This window comes from Macrotis lagotis, chromosome X (assembly GCF_037893015.1).
Source record: "Macrotis lagotis isolate mMagLag1 chromosome X, bilby.v1.9.chrom.fasta, whole genome shotgun sequence".
Classification (NCBI taxonomy): Eukaryota; Metazoa; Chordata; class Mammalia; order Peramelemorphia; family Peramelidae; genus Macrotis; species Macrotis lagotis.
Window position 1 is genome coordinate 153,567,516 of NC_133666.1, and position 20,954 is coordinate 153,588,469.

Here is a 20,954-nt window from a genome sequence, read left to right on the forward strand (position 1 = left end):
CATCTGTGAAAATGTATATCCCCTCCTTGATTTTAAATATAGTATCTCTCTATCAGAAGGTAAATGACTTATTTCAACTTCATTCTTCTGAACTACTTGTTCATCATATTCTTCCCTCAGGTTGAACCAATCCTGCACTCCTGGTAGAACTAAAACCTGGTCATACCGTGCAATCATTCTAAGATGCAGAGACTCCTTGTAAATATTTTATTTAAAAATTTTGCACCAATGTTCATTAAGACAATGATCTATAATTTTCTTCTTCTGAGTTCTCTTTTCCTGCTTTAGGTATTGTGATCATTATCTGTAACACATTTGGAAGAATATCTGCTAGTCTTATTTTTTTTCCTTTGAGATTTCCTTTATGGCTTATTTATTTCTTTTTGTGATACTATTTCATCTCTCCATCCACTGCACCACCTACATGCCTTTTTTCTAAAAGTCTATTAAAAGTCCTTAACTTCTTCTTAATATTTTGGGTCAATGTGGTTAGATATGAATGGGGTACACTGAGATCCCTGGTCCTCTACTATTTTAGTTTTACTATTACTCCTTCCAATTCAATGAAATTTTCCACGAAGTATTTAGTTTTATATTGTTAGGAGCATGTATATTCAGTACTTTTAAGCATAATGCAACTTCCTTGCTTATCTCATTTTATCTTAGAAATACTTATTGTTACCTTAAGTGAAATCATGATTTTGTCTTTTAGTTAACTGAAGGATAACAAATTTTGAAGTCATTCATTTTCACACTATGAGAATCTTTTTAATTTTTTTTTAGGTTTTTGCAAGGCAAATGGGGTTAAGTGGCTTGCCCAAGGCCACATAGCTAGGTAATTATTAAGTGTCTGAGACCGGATTTGAACCCAGGTACTCCTGACTCCAGGGATGGTGCTTTATCCACTGCACCACCTAGCCGCCCCAATAGTTAACATTTAACTAGCACTTTAGATTATATGCTAGGCACCACGCTAAGTATTTTATAAATGTCATTTGATCTTAATGACCTTGTGAAATATGCATGATTATTAATTACATTTTATAGATGAGGAAACTTAAGACAAACAGAAGTTAAATGAGATGCACAGAATCGTAGAGTTAGTAAGCATCTGAGACTGGATCTTTTTGACTCCAGGCTCCAGCACTCAATCCACTGTGCTACCTAAACGCTAGTGGATATAAAGGCCATTTCTGATCTGGAAGAACTTGAAGGGCATGGGTGTCCAAGGTTTTCACCTCCCCTGGGCTGCACTGCCCTTGAACAAAATTTGTCAAGGGTTGCATATGGAATCTAAAATTTATTTATGACGAAAATGTAACCCATATTATCAATGAGGATAATAATAAAATGCAATAATGTAATAAAATATGGTTGAGGACTACTGGAAGATCCCTGAAGAGATCATGAAAAAGGGTAAAAATATCACTTGTATAAAAATATTCATAGCAGCCCTGTTTAAAGTGGCAAAAAGAATTGGAAATTGAGTGAATGTCCATTAATTGGGGAATGGCTGAACAAATTGTGGTATACGCATGTTATGGAATACTACTGTTCGATGAAAAACCAGGAAGGATGGGAAGTCAGAGAAGACTGGAAGGATTTGCATGAACTGATGCTGAGTGAGATGAGCAGAACCAGAAAAACACTGTACACCTTAACAGCTACATGGGGGTCATGATCAACCTTAATGAACTTGCTCATTCCATCAGTGCAACAATCTGGGACAATTTTAGAGTATCTACCATCTCTATCCAAATTGTGGAGTTTAAACAAAGACCAAAGACTATTACCTTTAATTTAAACTTTTTTAAAAAAGGCATCTCATGTAATTTTGTTATCTCATTTTTTTTCCCCTTAAGGATATGATTGTTCTCTCAACACATTCAATTTTGATCAATGTATAACATGGAAACAATGTAAAGACTATCAGACTGCCTTCTGTGGGGGGGATGGGAGGAAGTGAGATGGGGGGAAAATTGCAAAATTCAAAAAAACAATAAAGAAAAATAATTTTAAAAATATGGTGAGGATCACCTGCAGTTCAAGGGCTATCTAGGATATGGAGGGTCTCCCACCATCTGCAGCCTTGCCTCCTAATCAACTGCAGCTGAACAGAGCTGGAGAAAGTCATGAATTCACCTTAACTGGAACCACCACAAATGTTATGCAATGGCAATGGGGTAAGATAATCCCTTTCTACCTTTTAAATTCAATTTTCTATTGTATTTATCACAACAGCTATTCCATTCTGAAAACCTCTCATTTCACACATCTTCAGCTGGGGAACCTACCTCTCATCATTCACCTAAAAAAGAAAAATGAGGTAATTAAAAGAACTCACTCTTCTCCATCCTCATCTCACATCACTTAAAATGACTTTCCTGACTATCTATTCTAATCTCATATGGAAAAAGTGGTCTTTCTCTTTGTCAAAACAAACCATTCACATGCAGCCTTGATTCCTTTTTATCCTTCTCCAAGACTGTCTGTCTCTACTCTCTCACTTATATTCTTTCTTTGCTTGCTTTTTTGTAAGGCAATGGGGTTAAGTGACTTGCCCAAATTCACACAGCTAAGTAATTATCAAGTGTCTGAGGCCATATTTGAACTCAAGTCCTCCTGACTCCAGGGCTGGTGCTTTTTCCACTGCTCCAACTAGCTGCCTTCTCACTTATATTCAATCCCTCCCCAGGTATTAGTTGGTTCCCACAACCTATTAATAGGAACAAGTCTTCCCCATCTTCAAAAAACTTTCACTTGATCCAGCCATCCCTTTCATCCCTCTACCTTTCTTTACCTTCTCAGTTAAACCAACTTGAGAAAACAATTATCAGTGCCTACTCTTTCTTTCCTCTCACTCTCTTCTAAGTCCTTTGCAATTTGGTTTCTGATATCATTCAACTGAAACAGTTTTCTTTGCTACAAAATTATCAATTATTTATCAAATCTAAATGCCTTTTCTCAAACCTCTTCCTTTACTTCTATTACTTTTGATATTATCATTTTTCCTGGATACTCTCTCTTCTCTAGATTTGTATGACATAGCTCTTTCCTGGTTCCTAATTGCCTTTTTTTCAGTTTTCTTTGTTGGATCTTTATCCAGAGCAAACACATTATTATGGATGTCTCTTGTGTCAGTCCTGGAATCTTTTTTTTTCTCCTCCTAAACTATTTCACTTGGTAATGTCATCAGCTTCCATGGATTCATTTAACATTTCCATATATAGATTATTGAATCTGTTTATCCAATCTTAATGTGATTTCCAATCTACTTTCAACTGCCTTTTTGACATCTGGAAATATATAGGCATCTAAAATTCAACATTTCTCAAGCTGAATTTATTATGCTTCTAAAAAAATTTTCTCTCTCTCCTAAGAGCTTATATAATTTTTCCAGCTTTAGCATTTATGAACTTGATAAAGTTAAATGACTTAACTATTCTAAGTTTCAACTTATTCACCTCTAATTGGTATACATGACCTATGTACATAATCAGTAGGAAGATGCAATAAACTTCATTTTATAATGATGTTTTCATTGCTATTAATTCCTTTCCACAAATTAAATCATTTTCTTTATAATTCCTTGAAAATCTATTATTCAAATAACCTTTATAAAGTAAAACTAATTATCCCCAAAATGTAACATTAAATTGTTTCCTTCTTTTCTTTCTGAAGCAAACAGATAGTGAAGGGAAAGAAGATAAGTGACTTTTCTTACCAGAAACTACAATAGGTTTGGAATTCTGTTTTGAATTCTGTGAATGTTGCTTTTTTTCCAATGCAGCCAGCATTCCTCCCAAATCCAATTTCACTGGAGTTTGACTCTTCTTCCCAAACTTTTTTGCAGTAGTCTAAAAATAAAGTAAAAATAGGATTTTTTTATCACACATATATTCAGCCTACATAAAAACAACACATATTTATTTACAAACACCATCACATATATTTATGTATGTATATACATACTCATCAAGTAAATACATTTAGATAGCTCTTTTTTAAAAGTTTTCACCATATGTTATTAAATGTTATTAAAACATTTAAAGTAATATTTATAGGGCCTGTTTATTTCACCTACTGACCTATTAAGAGCTAGAAAATCCAACCCACTATTTCTGGCACAGAGAGGTTAAAATGACTAGAAGAAACTAACATAACAAGTTTGTGACAGTTAGGAGATAACTGCCTAGCAAATATTTCAAACTGGTTACTCTAATTTCAAACTCTCAATATATCTAAAAAATAACCAATTTTCCTTTCCCCATAATCCACCCCTCTTTTTCTTTTTCCACAGAGGGTACCAACATTTTTGAGTTTTTCAGATGACTAACCATATCATTGTCCTTGACTCTTTACTCTCCCTTCACCCTACATATCCAATTGGTTGACAAGTGCCCCTTATTCTTCTATAACTTCTTTTATCCAACCTCTTTTCTCTGGCTCATACGGTCTTAGTTCAGGCCCCTAAGTGACTATGCACAGTCTCTGAATCAATACCTGGCCTCAAGGTTTTCCCTATTCCAGTCCATCCTCCTCATGCTGCCAAGGTGATTCTCCTTAAGGTAAACAGGTCTTTACTCACAAGGCACTTCATTTCCTGTCTTCAGGCCTTTGCACTGCTCATTCTCCATGTCAGGAAAGTACTACTTCCTTCTCATTCCATGGTAGAAACAATTGCAGCTCAACTTCCGCCTTTTACATGAAACCATTTGTGATTTTCCCCTTCCCCAAATATTAGAGTCCCCTTCAACTACTTCATATTTATTCAGCACATATATATGTACATGTTGTCTCTTCCAACAGAATATAAGTTCCTTAAAAAGAAGAGATTGTTTCATTTTTTTATCTGTGTATCCCTGGCACCTAGATTTGCAAGAAAGTATAACAAAACAATGTGCTCTGAAATGCCATATTATAAAAGACACAGATGTGAGAAAGTCTAACTCAATAAAAAGTCTAATACTGAAATGTTATAATGATATGTGGAAACAAATAAATTAACCAAATTAAAATATAAATTCAAAATTTACAATGCTTAACTTCACCCCAGAAAACTAATTAACCTATTAGAGAGATTTTGTCATTATTAAGTTCACCTCTGGTTGCTGTTTAGAGTGAAATTTTGATGACTGCAGTCCATTTTTTCTGTCAGAAGTCAATGTATGGTTAACAAGTTCTTCAGAATCCTAGAGAAAACCAAATCATTCTTTAGTTTACCAAAATTTATTTTGCCTTAATGGTTTTGTAAGCCATTGTAAACGTTAAAACTGTAATAGCTTCTGAATTGTAATGCATAATATCCACTTCATTGATAATTTCAGACATTATATTACAATCGTGGGCAAGGGGAAGGAAGTACCCTATCTATGCCTCTCAACTAACCTCTCTTTTGACAGAAAAGTTTAAGCAAAAAACAGTGACTGAATCTGACAAAGTGGACACACATTCCACCTTCTCTACAATAAAGACAGAGGTATATTTCATCAGTTCTCCAACATCACCATTGGGTTTTTCAATTACTCAGTTTGCTTTCATTTTGATGATTCTTTGATTTGCAATGTATAACATGAATTTAAATTAAAATTTCTTAGAAAATTTTCTCTTCAGGGCAGCTAGGTGGTGCAGTGGGTAGAGTACCAGCCCTGGAGTCAGAGGAGGACCTAAATTCAAAGCTAGCTGTGTGAACTTAGGAAACTCACAATCCCACTGCCTTAAATAAATAGAAATTTGTTTTAAAAAAGATGGGATATTGATAGGCTATTACAAAATAGAAAAAGTGCTTTACCTAAAAAAAAAATAATAATAAAACCTGTTCTTCCAACCCATTTTTCCCCCTATCACTATGAAATTAAGCAGGAAAAAAAATTATTTTAGGAGAAAAAAATCTAAGTTTTCACTTAAACCACAAAAGGCAGACCAGCAAGAATTATGTTTTACCTCTTTTAAAAACGTTACCTCTGATTGGTGTTTAGAGAAACATTTTGATGGCTCCAGTTTGTTTTTTCTTTCAGAAGAAACTGTCAAATTTGGAAATTCTTCAATATCCTAAATAAATGATATTCTTTTATATATTTATGAAAAACCCTAAAAACACAATGTACATATTCAGAAAAAAACCCCAAAAACTTTGTTATGTTTTAGGAATTTCTTCCAAATCTACAATGCTGTACAATAAAAAAAATAAATAAATAGCACAGAACAATACAATATGCTTTTAATTTTAATTTTAGAAGAAAAATTAGAATTACTTCCCTTATGTGGTCCAATAAAGGATCCCCAGGAATATCATTAATGGTACATCATTAAATCAATATTGTAAAAGAATTTTGGGGCTTGAGTCTATAGTTTCATCTCATTTAGTACTGCACTTCCTATGATTTAGAACATTCTGAAGTTTTTTCCACTAGTGCCTTTCCTTGAATTCTTCTTCCCATTTAACTTAACCCTTACCTTTCTTCTCCCTAGTCCTTACTGCTCTTCTACCTCCTTTCATTGTACCTTCTGGAAGGATTGATCTATATTTATCAAATTTGCCTTCACCCTCCATTTTAATTCTTGCACTCTTCCAATCTTCTGATACTAATTAAAATTGACTTTCTCATGAAAAATACTATTTCTCTTGTTACCTAATCCAATGTCAACTACTTCTCTTGTTTCCCATGACATACAAGAGTAGAAAGATGAGTTTGCATACTATCAATTTCTAAACTCTCCCTCCCCCACTATCACTAAATAATTATTCTCTTTGAAGTTCATACTCATAAATGTTGATATTTATATAGAGTTTTAAGTATTGAAAGACACTTTAAATGTCACCTCATTTGATTCACTTGGCACATTCACAGGTCAAATACTATGAACATTATCACCATGGGATTATTAAGCCTTCTACCCAAAGTCATATAAGCTACCAGTACACGGAATGATATTTCAACATTAAGCTTCCTACTATTTTTGCAAATTAGAAAAAAAATGGCAGAAGATGGTAATAATCAATACTGGAGGGCACTCTTTATAGAGCTATAAATAATGAGAACTATTTTTGGAAAGCAATCTGGAATTATGCAAATAAAGATCCTAAAATGTTCATATTCTTTACCTTACTAATTCCACCAATAAGTTAATATCCCAAGGAAGTTACTGGTAAGAACAAAGTTCCCATACATATCAAAATATTCACAGCAAAAAATTGGAAGCAAAGTAGATATCCATTTACCAGGGATGGTTAAACCAATTGTGGCACATGAATGCAATAACTGAAATATATTGGAAAATAAGGAATGAACTTAAATCCTCCTACACTAATTCTCTATAGGCTGGGCATCTCAAGCCTCAGGAAATCAAAAACATTAAATAACCTCTACATCCTTAAAAACACCAGCCTAATCTATTTAAACAAGTGCTCTGACTATCACAAGGTATAGTTAAAAAAAAGCCTTTTCTTGAAACCACTTAGAGACAACCCATTACAATAGAACTTTATGCCAAATTCTTCTCTACAATGAGATTCTACCAATGGCTTTTTATTTTAAGTAATAAAATACTTAAAGTATGAATAGGTATTTTCTTAGTTAAAAAAACTGTATTTGTAAGGATAATCAAAGAGATTATACATTACCTAAAAAAGGTTATAATAACTAAGTAAATGAATATTAAATACTAACATAAGTAGCTTTGTCAAAAGAAAAATATACATGATAAATCTATTTAAAAACTAGAAAATTAAAAACAATAACTTCAATTAGAAAATATAAACCTAGGTTTCTATGAACACAAATATATTTAACACACCATAGAAACAATAATAAAAACAAATATACTTCAATCCTTGGTGGCTCCTGAACCATAAGAGTTTCATAATTTGCTTTCGGCTTCTTTTTCTTTTTCTTGTTCTTTCTCATTTCTTCCTGGTCAGTTTCACACACATTGTTGGTTTTTGTCTATGAGAAACAAAGTAGAAAAAAAATACTATTTTATAAAAATTCAGGAGTGGATTAAGTCTTTCTCAATAAAGTGTTACAAAATGCTAAAGGGTTCCTAAACTTGTCTTTATGAATTGTTATATTTCCAAAATAATGGACCCAGGGTATGCAGAAGGTCTGGAACATGCCAAGGATAAAGAAACTCTCTGGGATGACATAATTTGTTGTTTGTACCCAGCTGGACTCCCTCTGTGTCCTGGGAGTCAAAACAGGCACTAGGCAATCTGTACCATGAGAAATTGTTTGTGCAGCTGACACCCTTGTAAATAAGCAGACCATAATATTTTCAAAATCTAGCATTTCCCAAGAGAAAAAAAAATCTGCTTTTGCTAATTTATTTTTTCTTTCTCTGCCATTCCCATTTAAATAAAGATTATATTTTTCCTCCTCTACTTCAATTGCATAAATATCCAAGCTTCTGTTTGGATTGTGAACTCTTTGCACTTGTTTATGGCTTCACATGCACACTCATTTCTCTTGTAATAAACCTAATTTTTCACCTAAGTTTCATCAAGTTGTGATTGCCTGTTGACAAAATTCACTTTAGTTTTTCATAGATAGTTTACCCTTCATTTGTTTTCGTTCCACAAGTAGAAAAATACAATTTATTCCACTGAGTAAAATCATTTGGAAAACTGTTACATATGGTTACTGTTAATATTCTGAATTTGAGAAGCCTTTATTTATATATAGTACATGGAAAAAGTATTATGATCAGACTGTGCACTAATTGAATATTATCCAATGAAAATGACACAACAATGAAGTAGGATCTTATTAAAGTAAGGCCTCTCTTCCTTGGTCTTTGGGTAAATTCACATTTAACAGTTACATTTAACATTTCAATTATAACTTGCTTTTATCTAACAAATCTTTCACTGAAAACACATTAACTGTACTATGTAAAGGTCAATTCTGGAGCATTTATTAGTTTCTGAAAATTTCAACACTGTTGTTGGGAATTGTAAATTATTTTAGTCCAACTGTTGTGGAAAACAAATTGGAATTATGCAACAAAAGTATTAAATCTCTTTTGACTCAAAGATCTCATTTGCTAGTCAAGATAGAAAATCTCAAAAATCACTGTAGCAATTTTTGTAATAGCAAAGAATGAACACTGTGGTATATGAAGAAAATCTATTAGCATTCCATTAAAAAAAACACATGTATAAGGAATTCAGAAAAACATGGAAAATATAAATGATATAAAACAAAGAAAATAGAATTTGAAAAATGTCCACGTATAACCAAAAAATGTAAATGAAAAGTACACACACAAAAAAGACATTTGATCTCAAATGAAATGATAAATATAGATACAGAAGACAGAAAACCACTCAAGATTCCATTACTAGGTGCTGTTTTTATCTCCCTCCATACTTCTCCCTTGATTAACCTTATCAAGCTCCTATGAGAATAATTATTATGTATATGTTTGACTGTTTTTCTTGAGGGAATCAGTTAAAGTTTTATGCAGAACAAAATGTTTGAGCTATGTCTGAAAGGAAGGGAGGAAAATCTCTTAAGTGGAGTTAAAAGAATTTCAGTTATATGCAACAGTCACTGCAAAAGTAGGGAGGTAAATAAGAGAGTTGCATGTGGAAAACAAAGAAAAGATCTGATTGGTGCTGCAGACACCCCTGTAAAAATAGGGTCTATTATAATTATACTCATTTTACAGATAAAGAAAAGGAGACAGGCTAAATAACTGACTTGCCTAGGATCATTCAGGTGCATTTGAACTCACCCAATCCTAACTCAATGGAGCCACCTAGCAGCCCTAAGGGTAAATCTGTTTTTAACAAAGGCAAGGCTCCATGGGAATTAAACACTGCAGATACAAACAGGAGGGTTTTTTTTTTTCACATTTTAGCAAGACAATGGGGTTAAGTGGCTTGCCCAAAGCCAGCTAGGTAATTATTAAGTGTCTGAGGCCAGACTTGAACAGGTACTCCTGACTCCAGGGCTGGTGCTCTACCCATTGCGCCACCTAGCCACCCCTACAATCAGTTGTGGTTAGCTTTGAGAGGTCATTTTTTTCTTTTTTTAAAAAGTATTTGGGGGGGGCGGAGCCAAGATGGCAGCCTCTTAGGTGCTCTCTCCAAAATATTTCAAAAACCTTAAAATTATGACTCTAACTAAATTCTAAGACAGAACCCATTGAAAAATGCAATGAGGCAATTCTCCACTCCAAGGTAAACTGAAAAATAGGGGGAAAGTTCTGTTCCATGGGGTTGGAGGGGCGGCAGCATCAGAGTGAAGGAACTTCAGCCTTCCAGCAACAGCCCAACAACAGAAGCAGTTTCCTGACCTGAACCCCAGAGAGCACCAAGTACAACTACCTGACAGGCAGACCTCTGCCAGAGTGAGCACAAAGCCTAGGCCAGTACGGCCCTCCTCAGTGTAGCCCAGATGCCAGGAAATGGAAGCAGGGGCCTCCAGGAAGCTGCTCCCTAAGAGCTCAGCCCATGGAAAATGAGGGGGTGGAGGGAGACTGCCCAGGTCTGTCCTCTGTTCTGGGGACAGCACTCTGGAAATTTAACCATATTCAGACCCTGGTCACAGTCTGGGCCCCCATAGAGCAGGGCCCCTCCTCACAGCTCTGTGCACTTGTGGTCATTCAACAGACCAGGAGAGCAATCAGAGTCAATCAACTACCCAGCAAAAGTGAATATCCTCTTCCAAGGGAAAAAAATGAACTTTCAGTGAAACAAGGGAATTTCAAATTTTCCTGTTAAAACAGAGCTGAACAGAAAGTCTGACTCAGATAAAGCATAGAGACAGTGGATGAGAAGGGTAAATTATGAGGGACTTAATGATGATGAACTGCGTGCATTCCTACATGGAAAAGATGATACTGAAAATACTCATATGAACCTTATTTAATAGAGCAGGTAGGAGGTATATGTAGACAATGCACAGAAAAGAGCTGAATTTGAAAATATAATATATTGTAAAATGGAGTCAATGGGTGAAAGGGAAATGTACTTAGAGTAAGAGAAAGAAGAGGTAGAATAGGCTAAGATATTTCATACAGTTTTTGCAATGGTATGGAAGGGGGGGAAGGCAAGGCAGAATGAGGGAACCTTCATTCTCATTGGAAATGGCTTAGAGAGGAAACAGCATACACACTCAATAGGGCAGACATCTAGAAGAAAAAGAAGGGGGACAAGGGGAGGGGAGGGGAGGGGAGAGGGGACATGGGTGATAGAAGAGGGTAGATCATAGGAGAGGAAGTCAGATAAAACACATTTTCTTTTTTACTTTTTGCAAGGTAGTAGGGATTGGGTGGCCTGTATGGGACCAGAGGGTTGAGTAGTTGCTGGGGTGGGATGTAGATTTGGGGCCTCTTGGCCCCAGGGCTGGTGCTCTGTCCACTGCGCCACTCAGCTGCCCAAAAAGCACATTTTTGAAGAAGGACAGAGTGAAGGGAGAGAGAAAATATAATAGATGGTAGTGGGGAGGAATGGATGGAGGGAATTACAATCAGCAACAGCAACTGTGAAAAATACAGAAGTAACTTCTATGATGGACTTAGGATAAATAATGTGATACAGCAGTGGATAGAGCACTGGCCCTGGAGTCAGGAGTACCTGAGTTCAAATCCAGTCTCAGACACTTAATAATTACCTAGCTGTGTGGCCTTGGGCAAGTCACTTAACTCCACTGCCTTGCAAAAAAAGAATGTGATATACCTGAGAAAGAGCTGATGGATCGGAACACAAACACATTTTTTTTCTTTCTTTTACTTTATTTCTCATGAGGTTTTATATTTTTGTGGGGGAAAGGATATTATGTTTACTCTTAGACATGAATATTTTAGAAATATATAAATAAATTAAAGAAAATTGAAAAAAATTTTAAATTATTTGTTACAAGCACAGTTTACTGAAAGGAAGGGCAAATTCAGAAATTAAAAGTCATACCAAACTAAAAATATCAACTCTTTTACTACCTTCTCTTCATACCTCTCTTCTTGCCCCTCCTCCCTCCAACTGTAATAAACAGAATTTGTTAAATAATGTGGTTTGATGTGGATCTGGGCAAAATTGTAGTATATGACATAAAAGGGATAGTTAATAAACATTTAGAAAAGAAAGCAATGATCTCTTTCTGACTGAGGAATGGTTAAGCTAAAGTAACCTCAAATCTCTTTGGACGTGGTTACAAATGATCAAAGAACTAATATTAATATGAATTGATTTTTCTCAGTTTATCAGTTTGCCTGATGCTAAATTATTTGAAATAAGTAGTAAACTGAAAACAAAGTAACAGTTCTATCTGATTTAATTTTCAAAGCTAGCATTTGCATATCAAACCAGGCCACCTGACTCCTCAGGAGTCAGAGACAAGGAGTGATTTAAAGGCCTGATTTTTATAACAAAAAAAGCGGAATGAAAAATATCACTAACTTGTTTTGAATATAATTCAATTGGTCAAGGCAAGTCATCTGACTAATTAGCTTCTTCCTGACTTTCTTAATCCTAACTCAGAAGTACTAATGTTAGAACCGATATCTTTTGGGGCAGCTGGGTGGTGCAGTGAAAGTAGGTTGTTATAAAAAAAAGTGAATGTGTTCTCTGTCCATCTACAAATGCTTTTGAATTACTCTAGTTACTTGGATTTCATGTTATATTCTCTGTAAACCGTATTTTGCTGTGATGTTAATGACCAATCTTGCTCTTGTGCGAATTATTATTTTGCTTTGTCAGGGCAGTTAGGTGGTGCAGTGAATAGAGCACTGGTCTTGGAGTCAGAACAGGAGTTCTGAATCTGGCCTCAAACATTTGACACTAACTAGCTATGTGGCCCTGGGAAGTCACTTAATCCTGACTGCCTTGCATCCAGGACCATCTCCAGTCATCCTGATTCATATGTGGCCCCATTGGATTCAGTTGGCTCTGGAGGAGAAAGTGAGGCTGGTGTCTTGTACAGCATCCCCTCACTCAAATCCAATTCACATGCATCACCTCGCTGATATCATGTCTTCTTCAAGAATAAAGGACAAGCAATATTATTTTGCTTTGTAAGATGAGTAACTCCTAGGTTATATATCTGCTTTATTATTGCTATAAAATTTTTATGAAAATTATTTAAATGCATCAAGGTCATCCTTGATAAAACTTGAGAAAAAGCAGATCAGTTTTTATGCAGCAGAATATATCATTTTGGCTCTGTGAATAGCTCATAGTTGTGTTGTCATTATTGTTATTAAGTCTAGTCCTTTTATGGTCCTATTTGGTATTTTCTTGGCAAAGAAACTGACTAGTATTTTGCACTTTCTTTTTCTAGCTCATTTTATAGATGAGTAAACTGAGGCAAACAGGGTTAAGTGACCAGGATCACACAGCTATTAACTTCTGAGGGCAGATTTGAACTCAGGAAAAGATGTGTTTCTGACTCCAAGCCCATCTGCTGTGTCAACCTGGCTACTTCACTTAATAGTTGTAGAGGAAATAAAATTCTGAAACATTTAATATTTGTGATTTTAAGAAAAGCAGTTGCGTTGAGTAGAGTAAAACACAACTTTGAATACTGTCCTTAAAATATCTTCTCTATCAAAATAATTCTCTTATGAAAAGGAAATAAATTACTATTGATTGATTTATTTTCAGTTTGATTATAGGATTAAACTCCATTTTGTAGGAAAAGCTAGCCCTGAACTAAGCCAGACCAATGTAGTCTCTTAAGTCTAAGTAGCCTATAGATTTACTGAATAGATAGATAAGAACTTATTTAGTAGCAGATAATTTAGAGGAATAAAATAATTGTAGAATTATAAGACTTGGCTTTTTTAAAGATTAAATTTCCCTTTCTAGTTTCTAATAGAAAGGGAAGTTGTTGATCAGAGATGAAGTTACAAAAAAGGGAAAAGTTAGTCAGAGATTAATGTCCTCTTGGTAGTTAAGCTCCCTTTTTTTTCCTTGAGCTAGAGTTGAGTTGGAATCTTCTATGAAAATGGGGGAGAGGAGTGATTGCTTTAACTACTGACTACAAGTTTCTCTTTCCTAGTATGCTTTCTGGTTACAAAATATATCACTTTTTTTTTAATGTTTTTTTTGCAAGGCAAAGTGGCTTGCCCAAGGCCACACAGCTAGGTAATTAGGTAATTATTAAGTGTCTGAGACCAGATTTGAATGCAGGTACTTCTGACTCCAGGGCTGGTTCACAGAGCCAAAATGATATATTCTGCTGCATAAAAACTGATCTGCTTTTTCTCAAGTTTTATCAAGGATGACCTTGATGCATTTAAATAATTTTCATAAAAATTTTATAGCAATAATAAAGCAGATATATAACCTAGGAGTTACTCATCTTACAAAGCAAAATAATATTGCTTGTCCTTTATTCTTGAAGAAGACATGATATCAGCGAGGTGATGCATGTGAATTGGATTTGAGTGAGGGGATGCTGTACAAGACACCAGCCTCACTTTCTCCTCCAGAGCCAACTGAATCCAATGGGGCCACATATGAATCAGGATGACTGGAGATGGTCCTGGATGCAAGGCAGTCAGGATTAAGTGACTTCCCAGGGCCACATAGCTAGTTAGTGTCAAATGTTTGAGGCCAGATTCAGAACTCCTGTCCTGACTCCAAGACCAGTGCTCTATTCACTGCACCACCTAACTGCCCTGACAAAGCAAAATAATAATTCGCACAAGAGCAAGATTGGTCATTAACATCACAGCAAAATACGGTTTACAGAGAATATAACATGAAATCCAAGTAACTAGAGTAATTCAAAAGCATTTGTAGATGGACAGAGAACACATTCACTTTTTTTTATAACAACCTACTTTCACTAACATCTTAATGTACAACATGCTACAATAAGGAATGGAAATGACACTTAAGATTAAGTATAGAAGAATTGCTACATCTAATTCAGCATAAACAAGAACTGACCACATTCTGAAGGAAACAACATTTCAAATGGCTTCAGCAGATATTTCAGAAGGAAATATTTTGAAAATTAAGGTAATTGTGGTTATGAATACAAAGCTATTAGGACACATAGAAAATTAAGATCTGAATACTAAAAATCCATGAAATAAATATCCTTAGTTCTTAATTTAAAAAATTTTAAGTATGGGGGTGGCTAGGTGGCACAGTGGATAGAGCACCAGCCCTGGAGTCAGGAGTACCTGAGTTCAAATCCTGCCTCAAACACTTAATTACCTAACTGTGTGGCCTTGGGAAAGCCACTTAACTGCGTTTGAATTGCAAAAACCTACCAAAAAAAATTAAGTATGGAGGGAATATAGCTAACTAGAAAAATCTATCAAATATGAATAATTTAAAAAAGCAACTGGAAAACTATAAATTTTCAGTAAAAGATGCAGGAGACAGGACACTAATATTACACTGTTGACAAAACTTCAGTCCAACTTTCCAGGAAAAACAATTTTCAAACTGTTCTGATCCAGAAATCCTATTGGTGGGCATATCCTAAGACACAGAGTATCCCAAAAGTTTTGGTGTAAGTTTAAGCTTAAAATGTATGTATTACTGTACTAAGACTTTTGGAAAATCTTGTATAAAATAGTCTCACCTAATACCACAGTAGCACTTTTGTAGTAGCAAATGTCCATTAATTAGGGGAATAGTTGACCAAATAGTAATAATGTGATATTTTATCAATAATAATCTAAAATAATGTGAGATATTCTTGTGCTGTAAGAAATAACACATGAGGGGAAAAAGTAAAAGATGAGGATTGAGAAAACATCATTAGATATAGTAAGAAAGAAATCATTTGAGAGACATACTACTAAAATAACAATATGAAATTTAATAATCAAACTCAGATATCCACTCCAGCTAAGATTTAAAAGAATACTACATCAATAATCAAGAAGACCAAAGAAAGATAGGTTCCTTCATCTAGCCTAGAGATGCCTAGGAAGATGGACAGAAGTCTAAAGACATGAAGAGTTGGGTCAGGTTAGGTAGAAATTAGCATCTAGGCTGGTAAGCAGGTCTTAAGTGAGAGGTTGACTTGAGTTGGAATACTTTTAGGAGGAGACTGAAGCTTACAAGTACTCTGGGGACAAGAAAAAGGAGAGAGAGAAAAAGCTGATGTGAACTTTTATATTCAAGATCTGAAGCCACATCTGGATATTTGTCTAGGACTGTATGAGAAGTAGAGACTGGCTCATTCTGGATGGGTCACTGTGCTTAGTCAGTGGAGCATGGCATGCCTTAGAACACTAGGACATAAGGAGTTACAAAAGGAAACAAAGCCAACTCAGTACCTGGGAGCACATGAGGTGAGGGAAGATGGGGGCTTCAAGAAAGCCTGAGAACAACAATGTCCAACACTTAACAGAAGACTGTCAAGGTCACATTGACAACAGAACCAAAGTCCATTTGAAGTTTATTTAGGGATAAGAGACAGTACTGAGTCAATATCAAGACATTCACTGAGTTACCAGAAGAGGAAGCCTATGTCAGGGGCTTCAAGACTAGGTCCTAAGTCATGTTATCCAGTGGTATCTACTCTATAGAGGGACCAAATAAGGCCTGCTCAGTCCTGGGGCACAGGAAGAGAAAGCTAGGATTTAACCACTAAACCTCAATCCAAAACTAAAATGTAAACACTGTTAGATAAGGAAATACCAAATGCAAAAAGAAATAAAGTAGGTTGAGAGAGGCCTAAAAGGTAAATTCAGGAGAGAGTGATTCAACAATAAGCAAAGCAGAGCCTTATCCACAAGAGTTCTGTGTAGTTATTAGAAATGAAGGAAGAGGAAAAAAATCAGAATCAATACTAGTGCCCTGAAGAGATAAAAAGAGTTTAAAATAAAAAGCTAAAAACCTTACCCAATAATAGATTTCTGAAAAACATAATGGAGCAAAATTCAATGAGCCAAATGAACGATTCAATTAGATGAAAAATTATTAGAACACAGCTAAAAGAATTAACAATTAGAAAAATATGAAAAACAGGACAAGGAAAGAATTAGAGAAGAATTCTCAGACTCCCTTAAAAACTATGACCCAAATTTAAAAAAATCTAGATGCCGTATCTAACGAATTCGTAAGTAAAAATTGCCCTGTTAGAAAGCAAAGTGCAAATGGAAAATAGCAAATCCTCAAACACCGAAAAAACACCTCGAATGTTATTGCCAAAATTCAGAGTTTCTATTTCAAAGATTAACCTGGAACCCTGAGATCAGTAGAAAAGTCTCAGTCTGTTAATTTTTTTATTGAAAATATGTTAACTATTTCAATGGAAATGCAAAGTGTTTTGTTTTACTTTTATGCATTTAAAAACATAAGAATGGGTCCATAGGATACCAAAAGGGTCTGTGACACTAAAAAGGTTCAGAGTGCCTGTTCTTAGTCAAAGAAAAAATACAAGTGGTCAGAAAGGAGAACCAGATGGTGTCAGTTACAGAAAACTAATATTAATCAAACTCATTCTCATTCACCATTCTTTATGTAAAAAGGAAAATAAGAAAAAATTATTATATAATGGAGGGAAATTCATAATAAACATACATAATTGTAAATGGAAAAAGGTAGAATCCTATAAGAGAAATAGCAAAGGGTAGCAGTACAGAAGAGAAATGAGGTTTTAAAGTAATAAACCTGAAACAAAAATTCAGGCAAATTTATGAAAGCTGGGATAATAATCATGACCTCAGACAAAGCAACAGCAGAAATCTCTTGCTTAAAAGCATCAGCGATAATAAAATTTCAATACTTGAAACGTATATTGGATGGCACAGCATTTAAAGCAAGGGTTCTTAATCTGGAGTCCATGAACTTGTTTTTTAATATCCTGATAAATGTATTTCAATAGAATTGGTTTTCATTGTAATTCTAAGTATTTTACATTTAAAAATAATCTAAGGGTACCAAGCTGCCAAATAAAGCTGTGATTAAAAAAGATTAAGAACTTCTAGTTTAAAGGAAAAATTAACTAAATTAAAGACTATAACAGCAAACTCTAATAGCTGGGAATGACAATGATCCCCTTTCAGAAGCAGTGAAATCTAACAAAAAAGATAAACAAGAAAGATGAATCCAAGAAGAATCTTTAAAAATTAGATACAATAAAACAATGGCAATTAATTACCTGATAATCAGCAAACATTTACTAATAAATGATACTGTGTGCTAGGAATCATAAAATACATATGGAGGCAAAAGAAAGACCTTGTCCTTAAGACAGATAATGACCAAACAAATATATACAAAGTATACTTACTATATGTAGGCTAAAAGGGAAATAATTAATAGAGTAAGGCACTCAATTTTGAGATGGTTTGAGAAAGACTGCCTGTACAGGATGGAATTTTAGCTGGGATTTAAAGATAGTCAAGGAAGTCATCAAGGAGAGTTGATGAGGAAGAGAATTCCATTCATGGGGACAGCAAGAGAATATGCCAGAATTCAAGAGATGCACTTTCCTGTAATGTGGAGCAACCTGGAGGACAGGGTCACTGGATCAAAGATTAAGTATATGGTGGCAAGAAAAGTGTAAAAATATTGGAAAGGGGGCAGCTAGGTGGTGTAGTGGATAGAACACCAGTCCTGGAGTCAGGAGGACCTGAGTTCAGGTTTGGCCTCAGACACTTAATAATTACCTACCTGTGTGAATTTCAGCAAGTCACTTAACACCAATGCCTTGCAAAAACTAAAAAAAAAAAAATACAATAAAATTGTAAAGGTAGTAAAAGGGCTTCAAACGCCAGTCAGAACATAATTTGATCTTTGAGTCAATTGGAAGCCAATAACAGTCAAATTTGTACTTTAAAAAACATCACTTTATTGGCTAGATGAAGGAGGGGGAAAGACTTGAAGCAGGTAGCTCCATCAGCAAGCTACTGCTACACTCCAGGTAGGTGGTGATGAAAGTCTGAACTAGCCTGGTGACAATGACAAAAGGAACAAGCAGGCATATAAGAGAGATATGGAAGTAAAATCTAAAGATTTTGGTAACAGTTTTGGATATGGTGGGGAGGAAGGACAAAGAATAGAGGATAGTTTTTAGAAAATGAAATCAACATACACTATTTTCAGATGTGCAAGACCTTTACAAAAATGACACAAAAACCTCATAAAAATGCATAAAAAATCTAACCACAATACCACAGAATTTATACACAATTTGAAGACAAGAAAAGACTAAGTCTAATTTAATCTTTTTTTAAGGTGTTGTTTTTTGCAAGGCAAATGGGGTTAAGTGGCTTGCCCAAGACCACACAGCTAGGTAATTATCAAGTGCCTGAGACCGGATTTTAACCCAGGTACTCCTGACTCCAGGGCCGATGCTTTATCCACTACGCCACCTAGCCGCCCCTAAATATTTAATCTTAAAGAATATTTTCATCAAAGAAAATCACAAGAAGACAAACAATTTTGGGGATTCAGTCAAAGCAGTCCTTAAGTGGAAGTTTACATCTCAATACTTTCTTCAACAAACGAGGGCTAGAACACAGCAACTAACTTGACATGCAACTAAACAAAGCAACAAAGAAAAATGTAAATTAAAACACATAAATAAAAATTCAGAAAAGCAGAGATAAAAATTTGGGAAAAAAAACCCTAGGAGCTTCTTAATAACATTTACAAAAGATAACAACATTAGCAAATCTGATTAAACCACAGATAATCTGATTTAAGGTCGCTAAAACCAAATTGCAAATACCAAAAAAGAAAAAAATCACAACAAATAAAGAGAAAAAAAATTATTAAAAATTATTTTTATTCAACTATATGTCAATAAAACTGGCAGCTTAAATGAAATGCATTATTAGTATTAACAAAAATACCCACATTAACAGTATAGAATTTAAATAACCCAATTTATGATAAAGAAATTAAACAAGCCATAAACGAACTCCCTAAAAGGAAAAACTCAGTGGCAGATGAATTTACAAATAATTAAATAAAATTATCAATGAATAATTTATCCTAGTATTACATAAATAACTTGCAAATTGAGGAATATAAGGAATTCTACCAAGTTCCTTTTATGAGACAAATATGGTTCTGATACTTAAATCCAGGAGTAATAAAGAAGAGGGAAAAAAATTATATACTAATATCTCTAAAAAAAATCATCAATGAAAAATAAGGAATTAAATGTCAGCAAAAAGGCTTACCAAAAACATATTAAAAAGCTTATACAATATGACTACACTGAATTTATACCAAGACTGCAACACTAATTCAAAATTAGTAAAACTGTAAATCTAGACATGCTTTTATGAAGAGGCACAGAAAAGGAAACTTTGGATAAAATATTATTATTTATTATTGCAAAAAAAAATTAAGTAGAATTTTAAAAAATGGACTTTTCCTAAAATTGGTAGAAACCCACAGCTAGTCTTATAAGTAATAAGATCATGGGTGAACTTGACCATCACCACTATAATTTGACATTGCTATAAAAATGTTAACCAAGGCAATAAAATAAGAAACAACAACAAATTAAGGAAATACATAATTAAAAAGGAAACCAAATGACTGGTTTTGTAAATTTCATTCAGAAAACCTAACTGAAAAGTAAACTAAAATAATAACTTCCATAAAGTAGCAGAAAAGACATTAAAACCTAAAAAGAATTTCAACTTTTGTTATTAAAATATCTTGGGATAATCAAAAGTTCGAAGGTCCTTGACTTGAATGCCCTTAGGTGAACAGGAAACCATATCAACACAACCTGAGAACCACAATGGCTCTGCTTGAGCCTTAGGTCTCCTAGGCCAACCAAGTACAAGGAACAGCTTTTTAGGAAAAGAACTAATTTAAGCTATATGGTGGTAGAAGAGGAAATCTCAGAAACTGAACCTGTTACTTTGAGTTTATCAATCTTTATAAATAAGAATTTTTGTTTTTAAGAATTTTTAAGGATTCTGGGTCAAGATATGCTAAAGAATGGCAGACTGATAGCTTTTTCTTGATTCAGTATGTAGTGGTGAATAACCATACTTTGTTATTGGAGAGTTTA

General features: G+C 34.4%; 1 protein-coding gene across 3 annotated transcripts in view; it reads right to left on the reverse strand.

The window, feature by feature from the left end:
- LOC141501314 (selenocysteine insertion sequence-binding protein 2-like) overlaps window positions 1-20,954 on the reverse strand; it is a 77,277-nt gene that overhangs the window by 37,723 nt on the left and 18,600 nt on the right. For all 3 annotated transcript variants that reach the window (XM_074205198.1, XM_074205199.1, XM_074205200.1), the window contains exons 8-11: window positions 7,827-7,946; window positions 5,962-6,051; window positions 5,103-5,192; window positions 3,725-3,857 (exon numbers count right to left, since the gene is read on the reverse strand). In XM_074205198.1, coding sequence (XP_074061299.1) covers window positions 3,725-3,857; window positions 5,103-5,192; window positions 5,962-6,051; window positions 7,827-7,946 — 433 coding nt within the window. The remainder of the gene's footprint in view (window positions 1-3,724; window positions 3,858-5,102; window positions 5,193-5,961; window positions 6,052-7,826; window positions 7,947-20,954) is intronic.